Genomic DNA, 15,872 nt, shown 5'->3' on the forward strand with positions numbered 1-15,872 from the left:
CAGTACCCGAACTTGGTGACTATAGAGCTGAGTTCTCTGCAATTTGGGACCAGCTGAAGAGCAGAAATATACCCTGGCTATCCCACATCAAAGCTGTTGTACATCAAATAGGCCTGCCTCAATTATGGGAGACCCCAGAGGAAAGTTGCCCAGCGGTGCGGAGAACTGAGCTGCTGGCCCTACTTAGACAGCACAATTTAAGTTTGTTGCACCGCTCGCCAGTAATGGGTAGGTTGACCATAGAATTTCTGCAAATAAAGTCTGTGCCCAGGAGGGAGGAGTTCTTAGATTTGATTCAACCCCCTATGGCAAAAAAGTTATATACACAATTAAGGCATGGTTGCCTCCCGATTGGGGCATTGATTTGCAAATGGGCTGGACGAGGAGAGGGAATCTGCCCAGTTTGCAATGGAAGTAAAGAAGATATGATCCACGTGTTATTCTTCTGCCCTGCTTATAGTGCAATACGTAGATCCTGGTTGGCACCATTGTGTAGAAATTTGGGCCTAAAACAATGTGCCCAAGCCTGTAGGATTTTAAGATATGACACCTCACCCCCCATTGTGTTTTCTGTCTCTCGTTTTTTATATGGTATGTGGCGGAGGAGGTCCGCTCTGATTAACTGTTCTTAATATTGATGAATTGAATTGTTTCTTATGTCTCCCTTGATAACTTCTTGTTTAATAACTTTTTAACCTAGGTGCTTAAATATTTATGTATTTTATCTTGTATGTATATATTTTATCTGTGCTTTTATGGTCTCTGACCGAAATAAAGTTATCAAAGAAAGAATATTTATTTAAATTCTAGCACACAGGCATGTAAATAACAACCTTGTTCGGCCTGGGGCATCCTTAGTCACATGTGGTTCTGGAGTTTGTTGCCACTGTTGAAAACAAAAATCTACAATGGGGCAAAATGGATGTGTACTGAGAGAGTTCTTCAACTAAAGGTCTAGGTAGAACCATAGTTTGTTCAAGTACATTTTATTGAGATTTTCACAAAATGACCAGAGGTAAAAGCAGCAAAAGAAAATACAGTAGTAAGTGATAAAATAACCAAAAAGCGAACACAAAATACAATGAAAAACCATAGTTTGTAACAGAACATCAGACTGAGAACCGAAGAGTAACAAAAGTTCAGAAGCACTAAATGGCACCACCTTGATAATGGACATTCCACCCCACATACAATGACAAGCACACATTCTATCCTAAAATCACAGTAATTCATTGATAATCAAAGTGATTGCCTTTATTCAAATGAATAGAATTATGGAATGGGAAATCCCACAAAAAACGAATTTGTATTTAAACATTTAGTAACGTATTTCTGTGTGCAATTTTGCCAACAACCCATCATTGACAGGCATTGAGCCTGCATAAGTAGGGTGAGGCTTAAATAACATTTTGTGACAGCCATTGAGACTATCTAAGGTAGAAGGGAAAGCTTTTCCTTTTTAGTGCCTGATACTTGAGGTCAACATTTGTGGATAAATTCTCAATTGCCAAATGAAGGCAGATTATTCAGGGGGTGAGATTTATTTCTAAAGTCCATGCGTTTAATCTGAACCAGGATAGTAAAATGGCAGGAACACAACTTTTTCATGTACTCAAACAATTTACCAAGGATGGAGTATTTGGAATGAAGAGCATGAGATACAAATATACTTTGGAATGAAAATTAGCACAATTCCTTTCCTCAGTAGTTAAAAACATAACACAAATTACTGCTGTTGGATTATATTTATGCATTCTACTCAGCTAACAGTATTGGGGTGATAAAGTGTAGGCATCCTAGACTGAGAAAGTTAGCGATGGTTTGGATTAGTTTGCAACAATAACAATCTTGCAGCAGTGAGCATTTGTCCAGTCAATTTTAGCGCACTGGCAGTGACAGGTCTGTTTGTCTCTAATGTCCCAGGAACCACAGGCCATCCCACAGGAACATGCATAAGGAGTGTAACCTGCAGTGAGAAGAGACAATGCGATTAGATAAGGCAATATCAATGTGGTTATTATTCAAATGCTGCAAAGTAAGGGCAGACAGCTGAATGACTTAAGGGTGGTTCAATGAAAAAGTACATACCTATGGCTGGATAGAAACAGAGAGATAGAACATTTCACTAGTATTATTGGACAGACTCAAAGGACCGTTCATATATAGCCTGCATCTCACAGTGGATGGGCTTATGGGAGATCCTGACACTATTACGTCTGTCTGTGCTCAGAGGATAACACAATGAAACAAAACATTTCACCTCTCAGATTATAGGAGTCAAGGTATGTAGAACCTTTCAGTTCCAGAACTTCTTTGTCTTGGAAATTGTAATCGTAAATTGTATTTATATAGTGCTTACTACCCCAGACGAGGCATTGAAGTGCTTTGTGGTTAGTAACACGCTACTCTGGAGCCCTGGATTAGAGTTTAATAGTCAATAGATTGATAATAAGTGCTTTTTTGTGTGGATTAGCTGTGTTCGTTGTGTTCTTTTGATTCCTTAAGTGTTTAGTACAGTTTAGATTAAGGATAGAATGATAGGAATCGATTTGAAGAGGGGAAGAAGTACGTTGTTTTTGTAAGTAGTGGCTCGTGTGTGCATGTTAGTTTGGTGAATTGGCTAAAAAAGAGGGGTACATTTGAGAAAGATGTTTGGGAGTTCAAAATAGCCAGAAAGGTTTGGGTTTGAGACAGAGGGAGGTGGGATGGGATGGGTTGGGACAAAGGTGAGGGAGTATTTTTTGTAACAAACCTGAAACTAACTTATACATACATATACATTTGACACTTGGTAAAGCTTTAGTGGCTGGAATAAACCCCTCCATACAAATACCCAAATGTACAGAGAAGCAGCAATTTTCACGTGGTCTGATGTGCACATTTATCTTGTGGTGAAGTATTCCATTTTTTTTATTATTTTCTTTTTTAACTGAAATTAACATATACAAACGTAAACATACACATGACGCTCAGTACAATTTTAGTAGCAGGTAAAGCCCTCTATATAGGCACCTAATCGTACATCGAAGCAGCACTTTTTACACTGTCTCAGATACGCATGTATCTTGTGGTGTTTTTCCACTTATATAAATATATCTTCTTGTAACCGGAAGCTTAGTTCAATGTACAATGACACATGCTTAACAACAGATACAGTGTCTGTCCCTCATGGAACAGGACGGGTCAAGGAACTGCCACAGTTGTATGGATCCTTTCACTTCTGGCTAGATGGACTCAGGGGACTGTCACATTTATATAGTTGTTATTACCCTCAGTGGTAGGTGTGCTCCAGGGATTAATAAAGATATGGCAAGTCCATTGCTTACAAGCATGAAGGGGTTGATGGAATAACATGGGGATTAAGACCCTGTAGTCTCTAGGAATGCATGGATTTGTGGAGTTTGCACAGGAATATTTGCCTTTCCAACTTTAAGGCTTCTTAGCCTGAAGGATTGGGAAAGATCAACTAATATAGGTCTTGCTGGGTTCACAGACTTAGCAAAGGGATGCCAGCCCTTCATTCAGAAATGGGCAGAAGAACCACCAGTTGGCTGAGCGAAATACTGTTACTGCATATTGGGTTTTATGCTGCACAGTTTTAATTGGTTGGTTTAGACTATTACATGTCAGAATGGAGGAATAGCCTGCTGATTCTTTCTCACCAATCAGTAAAAGTGCATATGTTTCCTACTTTACTACATGTCTTCCCTGTGCAACTTCCTCCAGGTTACTCCTTGAGACATTTGTGTGGGGAAAAGTTGGTGGCCAGAGCACAATTAGCATTGAACCTTATATGGTAAGTAGAGAACACAAAAAGTAACTCACAACTTGACATTTACTGAACAATTCAGAATGATCCTGAAAGTCAATCACCACCAAGGTCAAATAAGAGCTGTGTGGTAACTAGGTGGTCAGCTTGTAAACCTGTGTCAGCCTGAGCACGGAACTCTGCTATGTCATCTGGAGTGGAGTGCTGAGGTGAGAGAATGTGATTGTTTGAAGGAGAGTCAGTTACTCTAGGAAGCTTCTGACTGCGCGATGGATGGGATCTTCTAGCTAAATAAAGTCACTTAAACTGGCAATACCTCAACCTCGTGTTTCTTCAGTACACAACCTACACAAGTAGGAACACAGAACCTGTTGTCTCAGGCCTTGATGAACTCTCAGAATTTAAACTGGATACCAAACACATCAACTTGAAATCTACAGTACTTGGTGGTAGGAATTGGAACAGAGTCTTTCACCCACAGATCAAAATGGTCTCATAGTATTGACACCGGAATACAAAGTCCATCAAGTTTGCAGCTGGATGGAGACAGGGGTGTGGTAAGACAATGCGAATCCTCTGTTACCAAAGGTTGGCCGTGTGAATGACACATGAATACTCAGCCATTCACCTCTATGACTTGATGGCTGGTGATCTGCCAGAGAGATTTAAACATTTCCCACAATGCACAAACAAAGGGACCCCAGTCTCACTTCCTCTAGTGGAGCAGAGGTTAGTCATGGGTTCTTGGCCACTCACTCATGAGTTCACTTCACACAGACCACCAAGAATTCAAATGAAGCTAAGACGTATGGAGAGAGGTGAAGCTCTCAACTCTTTTCATATATAATCAAAGAACAAGTGAGATGGACTTCTGGCTTCTACCAGACTGCTCCAAAACCCCCATACATGAAGGACTGAGTCTCAAGAAGTAAATGCCACCCCAAGTGAAAGGCCCAGAAGTGATGACGAATGGTGCTAATTGTAGTTAGGTAAACTGATAATGGCTACTTGTATTGGGGGCTAATCACCTATGTTTTGCCATCCTTGATAGTACCCTCTATTAGCGTCCTCAGCTAATAAATTCTTCTTCTTAGTCTCCCTGGGAGCCTCCTCAGCCAAACTCTACTACTGGTCTCCTCTGTGAGCCTCTTCTACTAGAAATCTCAACTTTCTTCTCCTAGTCTCCAATGCTTTTGTCCTGGGCCAGCCTCTTCTGCTAGGTGCCTCTCTCAGTCCTCTCTTAGTTCTCTGATACTTTGTCTGCTAGTCTTCTTCTCTGTTAGCACCCTCTTCTAGCCTCCTCTGCTTTCCATCTCTGCTAGCCTCCCCAGTTAGCCTATGCTGGTAGCTGCCCCTGCTAGCCTCTTGTGTTACACTCAATAGTATTTTGTTATTGCCTCCTTTATTACCCTCTTCTGTTAGGCTCCTTAGTCTTCGGTGCTTGACTCCTCTGCTAGCTTTCCTTCCTCTCTAGAGACCTCTGCTATCCTTCTCTGCTAGATTTCTCTGCTAGCCTCTTTTGCACGGCTCCTCCGCTAGCCTATGCTGGGAAACCTAGTGTGCTAAAATGCTCTGATAGCCTCTTCTGCTAAGCATTTCTGGTAGTCTTCCATGCTAGCCTCTTCTGCTCATATCTTCTGCTAGAATTTCTGCTAGCCTACTTCACAGGTTTCCTCTGCTGTATTCCAGAATGTTTTTCTAGCTTCTTCTAAGGGCACACACCTAGACCCAATAAGTATAAAATAATTCGGTGTTTTAAAAGGCAAATAAATACTCCAATATTCTACAAGAAATGTATATGATCCTGGACGATGTGCCAGGATGGCAGGCCATGAATATACCCAGAGGATAAACCAATTGCTTAGTAAACAATGGTCAATAATTGATGCAGTATAATTGTTTCATACACGTTGGAACGCGGTCTAATAAATATTTTTAGACATCAAGCGAAACACACAGAAGAGGTCGATTCATTTGATCATATGAAATGTTTTCTACTTTTGTAGATGGTTGTCACATATATGAATTAAAGAATAGACAACATAGATAATGTGACTTTCGTGAGTCAAGTGACATACGGTGAAAAGGTGGTGCTACAAATAAATATACAAGACGCACAAATTACAAACATGTGTACATAAAAAGAATATAAATGCAGGTCTGTCCTATTAGATAATCTCACATGTTTTAACCACAGCCTTAGGAATTTCTTTTTCTAGATTTTGGGGTGAGGAGACGATGGACATGAGCTAAACCAGAAACATAGACGTTTCGACCTACGAGTATGCGCAAATGGACAAGCGTCACAGCGAGTCTTACTTAAGGCTGGGCTGTTAACTCCGCTCCGCCAGCGAAGTTTGCAGAGTTTTAGACCTCCGCACTCCGTTTAGAGTGTGCAGTTTTCCAAAACTCCACAATCGCAGTGGAGCGAAGTTTACAGGTGCTGCAGGGAGACTTACCTTCCTCCCAAATCGGCGTCCCGCTCCTGCTGCTGGCTCCACTTGGCTTCCGCTGTTCCGGTTCAATTAATAGGAAGAACTGCAGTGTGCATGGCGTACTGCGTGAAGGCAAGCCTGGCCCTATCATGGGATTTCATCGGGTCAGGCATGACTTCACGCAGTACGCCATGCGCACTGCAGTTCCGGAGCAGCGGAAGTCAAGTGGAGCCAGCAGCAGGAGCAGGACACCAATTTGGGAGGAAGGTAAGTCTCCCAGCCAGCCAGCCTTACTACGTGGGAGGGGGTGTGGGGGGCTGGGGATTTATTGGGAGGGTGGGGCCAGGGGTTTAGCAGGGAGGGTGCAGGGGACGGGGGGCAATGAGTAACTCCGCCAGGCCACGGAACTCCACAGAATTTCACAGTTTTCCAGTAACTCCGTAAAATTCTGCAGAGTACCACTTTTGCAAGCTCCGCCCAGGGTTAGTCTTCCTCAGGATTGAAAACAGGAGTGTAGACAGCCAATTTCACATTCAGTCAACCTTCCCATGTATGAGTAAGAGCTAGGACAGCGGCAAACAGCTATAGATGCTTTCATCAATTGCAAGCAAAGTGAATTGTATGGAAGCCTTTAAGCGGTCAGCCATTGAATTACGGATCAGTGATGCATTAAAGATTTATAGAAATTTCCACCATCCGGTAGGAATCTTTACTGCTGCAGTGAATGCCATTATTCATCAGCGAACAAGGTTCTGAGGGACACAGGGTCTACCCCATTTTCTTTAATGAATATACGATATACCAACTGACATGTAGGGTCACCTGGGCACAACCCAACGTGTGAGCAAGCAACTTCGTCCGATGCCAAGTGTAACTTCTCACCTGAAGGACAGGTCGCCAGAGCGCCGCTGGCACCGATTTCAATGCAGTCAGTTTTGGCGTCATTCAAAATGGCAGGAGCTGAAATTTAAAACATGAAAAGGGTCTGAGACACAAAATGCTCAAATTTAGCACTGCACAGTATAGTACAGATGTGAGAGTGTGGCAAGAGTGCAGGATGAGGGCAGCAACAGTGTGTATTGCATGGAAGCGAGGGGCTGTGGGGATAGTGCAGGAGAGCGTGATGTAGCATTGTATAATGTAGAGACCACAGGGACAGTGTGTGTGTTTAGGACGGAGGTTCAAAGTGAAGGTAGGAAGTGCACAGGGAGAAAGAAGTGTGTGTTAAGTGTGATTTAATGGTAGGCAGAGTGCAGGAGGCAGTGTAGCGTGTGTAACGGACGGCGGGAAAGAGTGTAGTACTAGGGAGTGTGAACAAGATGGACATTTGAATAGGTGGAGGTCAAAGAGGTGGGTGTGCAGGAGTATATGCAGCAAATGTTAGGAGTGAATGCAGTAAGCGAGGATAAGTGTGACTAGGGAAGGATGGTGAAGTGATGATGAGGGGTGAATGTGAGCAAGGAGAGGTGGTGTGACAATGGAGGGCTGCTTGTAATAAGGTATAATGTTGAGTGCAAATATACTGGATGGTTGAGCTTATGGAGTGAAAGACCTGTGATGGTGTATGGTTTGAGTGGAGTGATGGTGTAGGGTGTATCCAATGATGGAATATAGGTGAGTTCAGTGAACATGGATTGATAAGTGCAGTGAGGGTAAATAGGTACGGCTATTGAGGGTGGGTGTATGAGAGAAGTTATGCTGAGGGGTGATTGCAGTGAGAGTGGATGGGTGAGGTGCTGGTACCATTTGCTGTGAGGAAATATGAATTTTGTGATCAGTTATGTCCCCTATCGTAGACCCCAACGGCTCCATGTGCATGCTATAAGTACATGTATGTTCCCTCCAGTTCCAGTTATGAAGACGCAAATACATGTGCGTCCACCGTCAACATGTCCTCTTTCAGATCCGCCATGAATGGGTCAGATATTCCATTCCTAAGTATGAAAGGCCACCGACTTTATGTGGTTCACTTTCCACATTTTACAGATTCAGGCGAGTAGGCCCTGAATTCTGCCATCAAGCCTTTCCTGCTTTCTGCCTCTGGAAGCTCCAGTCCGAGCCCACATCTGTATCCATGAACTTTGTCCTACTCCCTGCGCGGCTAACGGTGCCTGATCCAGCTTGTTGCCTGCCAAAAACTGTATTTCACCTTCAAGATTATCTGCTCCGCTCCTCATCCGATGCATTCCTGTCTAGTAGTTTAGGTAAACATTCCTCCAGCTACCGTGCAAAGGGCCAGGCCTCGCTGTCCTCATGCAAGTAATTCATAGCCCCTGTTACCATGGAAGATTCCGGCTCCCTCGCATCTCATGTAGACACTTAGACGCTTGTACACGCACTAACAGTCAGTATAGAATAGATTCCGTCCGAGAGACCTTTTCTTTTGGATAATACAGTTCTTTAAACATAAGATATTAGATATGATTTGGGATTAGGTTGACATGACCCCCCAGACTTCTGTCTCCACATGTAGAGCTAAATGTCAAGTCCCCTTCACCCTCTAGTTGCACGTCAATCACACGTCATGCGGCTGCGCGCGCATCTCTGCCAAATATTTCTGCTGACATTGCAGGATTCTCTTATGGATCCACCCACTTGTGACATCATGTATAATGACGTTTACTAAGTTACGCCTATATGTCCGCCTTTTTAGTTACGTATGCATATTTTATCTGTATTATCAGCTGTTACGCCTCTTGCATCTGTCTTAATGTAATGCTTTCCATATAAATACCATTACCTGTCAATAATGTATTGCCTTCCTTCCTGAACTTTCGTGGTGATGGAATTTGAAGCCTGCAATTCGAATTGTATTTCCTTTGTAGAGGAATAAAGCCTTTTAGAACCTCTAATACCACGGATTCTGCCTCTTATATTTACTGAGTTATTCTTACTAGACTTTACCGCATAAAAAATAGTACCGGTAATGAAATATTTACCACATAAATTGGCGCCCGAACAGGGACACTTTCTCATCTCACGCGCCGGAGGTGCGTTGCAGGCCCGGTCTCCTGCCACAGCTGAACGGACAAAAACGCGTACCTGCAGGATTTCCTGTATCTCCCTCCGGCCAAGCGGGGGCGACTGAGGCTGCGATCAACACCCAGACGAGGCGGTGAGAAGTGCGAAGTATCCCGACCAGAGCCTAGCTGAGAGAGCAAGATCCGAGGTATACAGAGGCCCACCAGGTTCCGAAGTTCCGAGTCCAGTCAAGTCGAGTCCAGTCCGGTCCAGTTTCAGTTCAGTTCCGAGGCCTTCCGTTCCGAGCTACCCGGTGAGTACCATTGCCGGGGAGGCATTTAACGTGCACATAGTCTGTGCCGGTCAAGACGGGTTTGGGTACACAAATCCGGTCTGCACTGTTTCAGCAGTGTATCTGTACTGTTTAGCAGTATATCTAGTATGTCTTGCATATAAATAAGTATTATCTAGTGTCAGTATTATGTCAGTAACTAGTTTTCTATTAGTTAGCATCGTTCGTTAAACTGTTAAATGTTAAATGTTTTAATACGTTCTACATATTGTGGTGTGAATGATTGTTCATTATTGTGTTTATTGTATAAAGTGTGTTCTAGTAATAAGGTCTAAAAATGCCGCTCTTTTCGAAATTAAGACAGATCAAAACTAGAAAAGGGGTACTCGAAGAAGCTGTTCCCATCCCACCTAGGGACACTCCAGGGTACTTTATGTATCATAAGCATGGCCTAGATGCTGTATTATTTCTTGATTTATGGGTGGACTACACCAAGGATTTGCCAGAGAGTCAGAGATGGCCCGCAGCGGGGACCTGGGATGCAGATTGCATCATGAGAGTAGAAGAAGAATTATGGAAAAAGAAAGCCAGACAGTCACAGAAAGATGCCATTGAATTATGGCGTAAAGAATCATATAGACGTACAGAAAAAGCGCTCAGACAGGAAGAGAAAGGTAGGGAGAATTCAAATAAAACCCGAGAAAATCTATTAATTGAGGAAGGTACCCGAGTAAAATCAGAACAAGTAGATAGACAAAGAAACACTCTTATGAATGGTATGTATCCTCTTCTGGCCGAAGGGTTACCTAAGGCTACCCCGGAAATACCAAAAGACTTGACTCCTCCATTGCTCCCGATAAAAGCGCATCCTAAAACACATCCTAAAACAGCAAAGGACGTTTTCCTTTCCTCCTATTTAGATGACGTAGCTCCCGAGTATGCTAATACCATACCACACACACCGCTTGCCGATGGTGTTCAACATCAAGAGCATCCGTCTGTATCCCCGCAACAACAAACTCCTACACAAGTTCCAACAGGTCCGTCCGTTTCTACTGTTTTTCCCGCATCTACAATTTCTATCTTACGTCCAACGAATCCTTTCTTGCCCAGCACCTCAGATGGTGCTACAGGAGGTACGACAGACATGTTTGCCACACCGCCGCGAAATAAACAGACCCTTAGAGATTTAGCACTCCAACGTACACCCCAACTAGCAACATCCGACATGTTTAAAGAACAGCTTGTGGATTGTAGATACGATCCAGTGCCAGGTAAACAGGACAGATTGCTCATATCATCACTACGTATACGACGAGCTACATTGTATTTGATGACGATACCAGGAATGGTTGAACACCTAGACAATATATATCACTTTGTCCAAACAGGGCGAGGTCCAGAGAGTATTAACGAAGCTATGGAATACCAGAAAGTGGATGTCCAAAGACAACTACTACGTTTTTTCATAAATTGCGTGATTAGGAACCAAGACAGGCCTGGGGCAGATCATGATACCATGCAAAAACTTGCCAAATGGGGTCAGAACATATCAGACGAGAAACATGATAAACAGGCGTGTATACTCGCCATGTATCGAAAGATCCGCAAGGAAGTAGAACGAATACATAAAGAAAGACGAGAAGCAGACAGAATTGAATCAGAGGAAGAGGAGGAGCAAGAATCAGAACAATTAGAAACGATAGCTTACGTAGGTAGAGGAAGACCCCATAATAATGCTAGAGGCTTTAATGATCCGATACGTCCGATACGTCCAGAATGTAGCAGACATTTTCAAACCCCTATGTTAAATACAAGATCCCCTGAACACCTATTCCAAGCTGCTGATAAATTACTCCGAGATCGAAGGGGGTACCATATGCTCGATTCCATGGACGAACAAGAATTAGCCAGGTCAGCAGTACAATGGGCTGACAGTCCCAGCAAATACAATGATGATGCACTAGCACACACGTTTCTGAATCTTGCCCCATACGAACAGCGTTTAGCTGGTATATACATGATTCAACACCTCCTTATATTATATAAAAGCCAACACTCCGATCCTGGACCCTTACCTGACATATTGACAGAACTACTCACGAATAAATGGAGAGGGTCAGGTACTGATTTAATTAATGAAATTCTAGAATTTCGAAACCAGTATATAACTTTCGTGTGCCCAGAACACGTTCCAGTTCCCATTATGGGAAGAAAAATGTATCACATAGATAGACAGAATCCGTTACGCGAAGTACACCCAATCAGAGGTGAAGGTAATAACTTTACACGCGTGTTTGTGTACACGCCTATAACTAAAATTGAATTATTAGAAATGAAGAAAGTAGTACCCAGCCATGACAAAGATCCAGCAGGTTTCCACCGTGAGATAAAAGACATGTTACTCATGGGAGAGTATACCTACCCCGACATTATGAAAATACTGAAAGTGTTAATGCCTGCCGGTGTTTACGAGAAACTCAAAGAAAAGGAATGGGAGGTGGGAGACCAAAAGATAGATTGGACAGCATTAGAAAACGAAGAAAGGGCCCGAGCTGCAGGAGCAGGGCTTGGGGAAAAGACTACAGCACTACCAGGATTATTAGTGCAGGTACTGCCACGTTTATTAACTACGAAAAAGGAGGACTGGGGTGCAATCTCAGCCTGTAAACAAAAGCAAGATGAAGACACCAGTGATTTCTATTCCCGATTCGAAAAATGTTTTGGTATTAATAGTGGCATAAAAGCAAGTAGCGAGTCATATCCACATCTGTTTGTGACAAAATTAGTTGAAAATTCTCTGCCGCAAGTTAAGAATAGAGTATTGAAATTTGAGAGTACATGGCAAGGTAACACCCCGTCACAGATGTTACAGATGTTACAATATCACCACAATAGAATTAGAGAAGAACAAGAACATGAACAAAGACGTATGAAAGATACGAAAATGAAAATGCTTGTTGCTCAGTCAGTTCCAGCCGATGGTCATCAAAAGGGTGATTCCGCAGGTCCAACGAAAGGGACATGCAACTATTGTAAACAACAAGGTCATTATATACACGATTGTCCAGTCCTGAAACATAATATTGCCACAGGTAGAACCCAGGAAAGACCACGTCCACCTAGACAGGATCAGAATCAACAACAAATCCCTCAGCATGCACAACCTAGGTCAGCTCCGCAACAACTAGCTCCGCAACAGGCAGCTCCACAACAGACCGTAGCACCACCACAAGCGCAGCCTATTGCTGCAACACAAGCAACTACACAACAGATGTATCAGTATGCACAAGCAGATTATCCCGATTATCAGCGATACACATGAAATAGCCTAGAGAGGGAAGTTGGCTTACCCCTTATTGAGGTTCCTGTAGATCAAGAGGGACCTTATGTACATAGTGAACTATTAGGGGAAGACAGAAAGTTTTTACTTGATACAGGGGCAAGCAGAACAACTATACGACGCAGTGAAGTTCCAGGGGCACCCCTCTCAGGCTCACAGAATATTTCCCTTGGATTCTCAGGAAAACCTATAATTAATGACGTAACACAACCTCTTCCACTTACGGTTGGTCCATTGAAACGTACTACAGATTTATTGCTTACTAAATCATGTCCAGAAAACCTGTTAGGTATAAAAACATTGAAAGCTCTAGGAGCCATAATATGTTGTTCTCCGGAAGGAGTACGACTATTTTTACGTGACTTCAAAGGTCACTACGTGTCCAGAGACATGGATCACCGGCTGCAGAGTTTACCTACACATTTATGGGCACAAGGCCCCACTGATGTTGGTTGCATGAACATTACACCATATCGTGTCACACTAAAAACAGGAGTAGTACTACCACGAATGCGACAATACAAGTTACCACCAGATGCTGTTGTGGCTTTGCTGCAAATCATTGACGAGCTCATTGCACAAGGAGTGGTTGTCGAAACCGACTCCAATGTATGCAATTCCCCGATAATTCCGATTCTTAAAAGAACGGATCCAAAAGCACCACCAGTATATCGATTAGTTATTGATCTGCGCGAATTAAATAAATGTATTGTACCACAATACCCTGTGGTCCCAGATATCTCTTCATTACTAACTGCTATTGATTCAGAAGCAACGTTCTTCACCGTAATTGATCTCAAGAATGCTTTCTTTAGCGTCCCAATAGATCCGGAAAGTCAATATCTGTTCGGATTCAGTTTAAATGGACGAAGTTTTAAATTCACACGCGCCTGTATTCAAGCCAAAAATAAGAAAGTCAACATATACACAGATTCACGTTATGCATTCGGAGTCGTCCATGACTTCGGCGTACTGTGGCGAGAGAGAGGTTATTTAACTTCTCACGGTGCCCACATCCAACACGGACCCCTCATTCAAGCCCTATTAGACGCGATTCATCTACCTACTGCAATATCGATTATGAAATGCAAAGCCCATACAAAAGTTACCGATATCATTTCTCAAGGTAACGACTTAGCTGACAGAACAGCTAAACAGACTGCTCAGAATCAGACTCACACAACTGACACGACAAAGACAATAGTTCCGACACCAACACATTGCATGACAGTTAAGGATCCCGCCCTTGATGTAATTGACATACAGACACATGCTACACCAGAAGAAATAAAGAAATGGACTGAATTAGGAGGGATCCAAACGGATCAAGGATGGATGACGAAGGAAAAATCTATATGGTTTCTTCCCGACTCCATGGTTCAAGTCATCATTAACACAATACATAGTCCAGCGCACCTAGGAGAAAAAGCTATGCTAGACAGTATTCAACACATTTGGTTCAACAAACACTTGCGAGCAGCAGCTAAACAAAAAGTTCGTACCTGTATGATATGTTGTCAGTTTAATCCAGGTAAATGCATCCCCGTAGAGCAGGGTGGATTTCAATCTCCCGATCATGCTTTTGAAGTCCTCCAGATGGATTATATCCAGATGGAACGATGTCGAGGATTCAAATATGTTCTCGTAGTTGTCTGTGCTCTTTCCCGTTGGACAGAAGCCTACCCGGTTTCAGATTACACTGCCCCGACTACTGCCAAACAGTTAGTTCGAGAATTCTTCCCACGGTACGGTTTACCACGTGTTGTCTACTCAGATAACGGCCAGCCATTCTCATCCGAACTAATGAAACACGTTTCCCTTTTGTTAGGCTACCAATGGAAATTCCACTGTGTCCGACATCCCGAGGCAGCAGGTCTCGTGGAACGCCATAATCAAACTCTGAAAATTAGATTGTCCAAAATATGTAGAGAAAAAGGTGTCGATTGGATAGTAGCCTTACCAGTTGCGCTCTTTTACATGAGAATGGTAGCACATTCTCGAACAGGGCTATCCCCGTACGAGGTGATCTTCGGTAGACCACCAAATATGTGGGGGACGCCTATACCTCGCAAAATCACTGATGTTGACTGTAATATGCTGACAGATTACCTGGCTTCCTTGATGTCTGCACTACAATCTTGTCGTTCACAGGTAGCTGCAGCTTTTCCCGATAACACTGAGGTGAAGCCCCATGACGTGGTTCCAGGCGACCTGGTTCTGGTACGGAATTTCGACCGGAAGACCCAACTGGAGCCTAGGTGGAAATCGCCAAAACTCGTTCTACTAACAACAAGGACAGCCGTGAAGATCGAGGGACGTAAAGGGTGGTTGCACTCGAGTCATATCAAGAAATTTTATGGACTACCGTCCAGTGTGAACACTCAGCCCTGCATTCCCTCACAGACAGACTCAAAGCTCCCCTTGGTTGAACCAACAAAAACTGAACTTTATAAACTGAAATTAAGGTCTAGCAAGTCAGACAATTTGATTGTTTAAGTCCTCTCCAAGGTGAATCGGTTGAATTTGTCTCTGACATGTATCCTCTAGACCGGAATAGAGAAAGAAATCAACAGATGCAGCTTAAAAAGCATGCGTATTGTAAATCACTTCGTAGTCATTGCACAGTAACATTATTAATTTTGTTTTTTCTAAGTTTTCTGATCATCATCACTAGTGTACTGCTTCATATGTATTACCCTATTTCTAAGCGTGCTTACAATGTTACTGCTGAACATTCTTTTAGCGAATTACCTCCGCATGAGTTGTCCTATAGATTTGCGCTGCGCAACAACACATTCATTAGTATGTTACATCATTCCCATCAGACCAGCAATGCTACAAATTGTTGGATATGTGGCCGACTCCCTCCCTATCAGAACTATAAGGGAGTTTTGCCCCTCTTTCCATATCCGTTCACACACAATGGCTCCTGTGGAGCATGGTTTAGTTTGATTAATTCCCTAGATTCAAATTCCGCAGTTTATCAAGACAACTGGGTATGGGGAAACCTGAACCTAGTTTTGCTTAAAGTCTGCTACCCTAACAAGGAGGGACTTCCCAAAAGAACAGGAA

The 15,872-nt window shown here is 43.0% G+C and overlaps 1 protein-coding gene across 1 annotated transcript in view; it reads right to left on the reverse strand.

The window, feature by feature from the left end:
- Positions 1-970: 970 nt before the first annotated feature.
- The window catches only part of LOC146856301 (resistin-like), a 36,742-nt gene continuing 21,840 nt past the window's right edge, over positions 971-15,872 (reverse strand). Inside the window, exons 3-4 of the mRNA XM_085651232.1 lie at positions 7,087-7,164; positions 971-1,966 (exon numbers count right to left, since the gene is read on the reverse strand). Of these exons, the coding sequence (XP_085507358.1) occupies positions 1,827-1,966; positions 7,087-7,164 (218 nt within the window). The 3' untranslated portion in view covers positions 971-1,826. The remainder of the gene's footprint in view (positions 1,967-7,086; positions 7,165-15,872) is intronic.

The sequence above is a fragment of the Triturus cristatus genome, chromosome 4_1 (genome assembly GCF_964204655.1).
Source record: "Triturus cristatus chromosome 4_1, aTriCri1.1, whole genome shotgun sequence".
Classification (NCBI taxonomy): domain Eukaryota; kingdom Metazoa; phylum Chordata; class Amphibia; order Caudata; family Salamandridae; genus Triturus; species Triturus cristatus.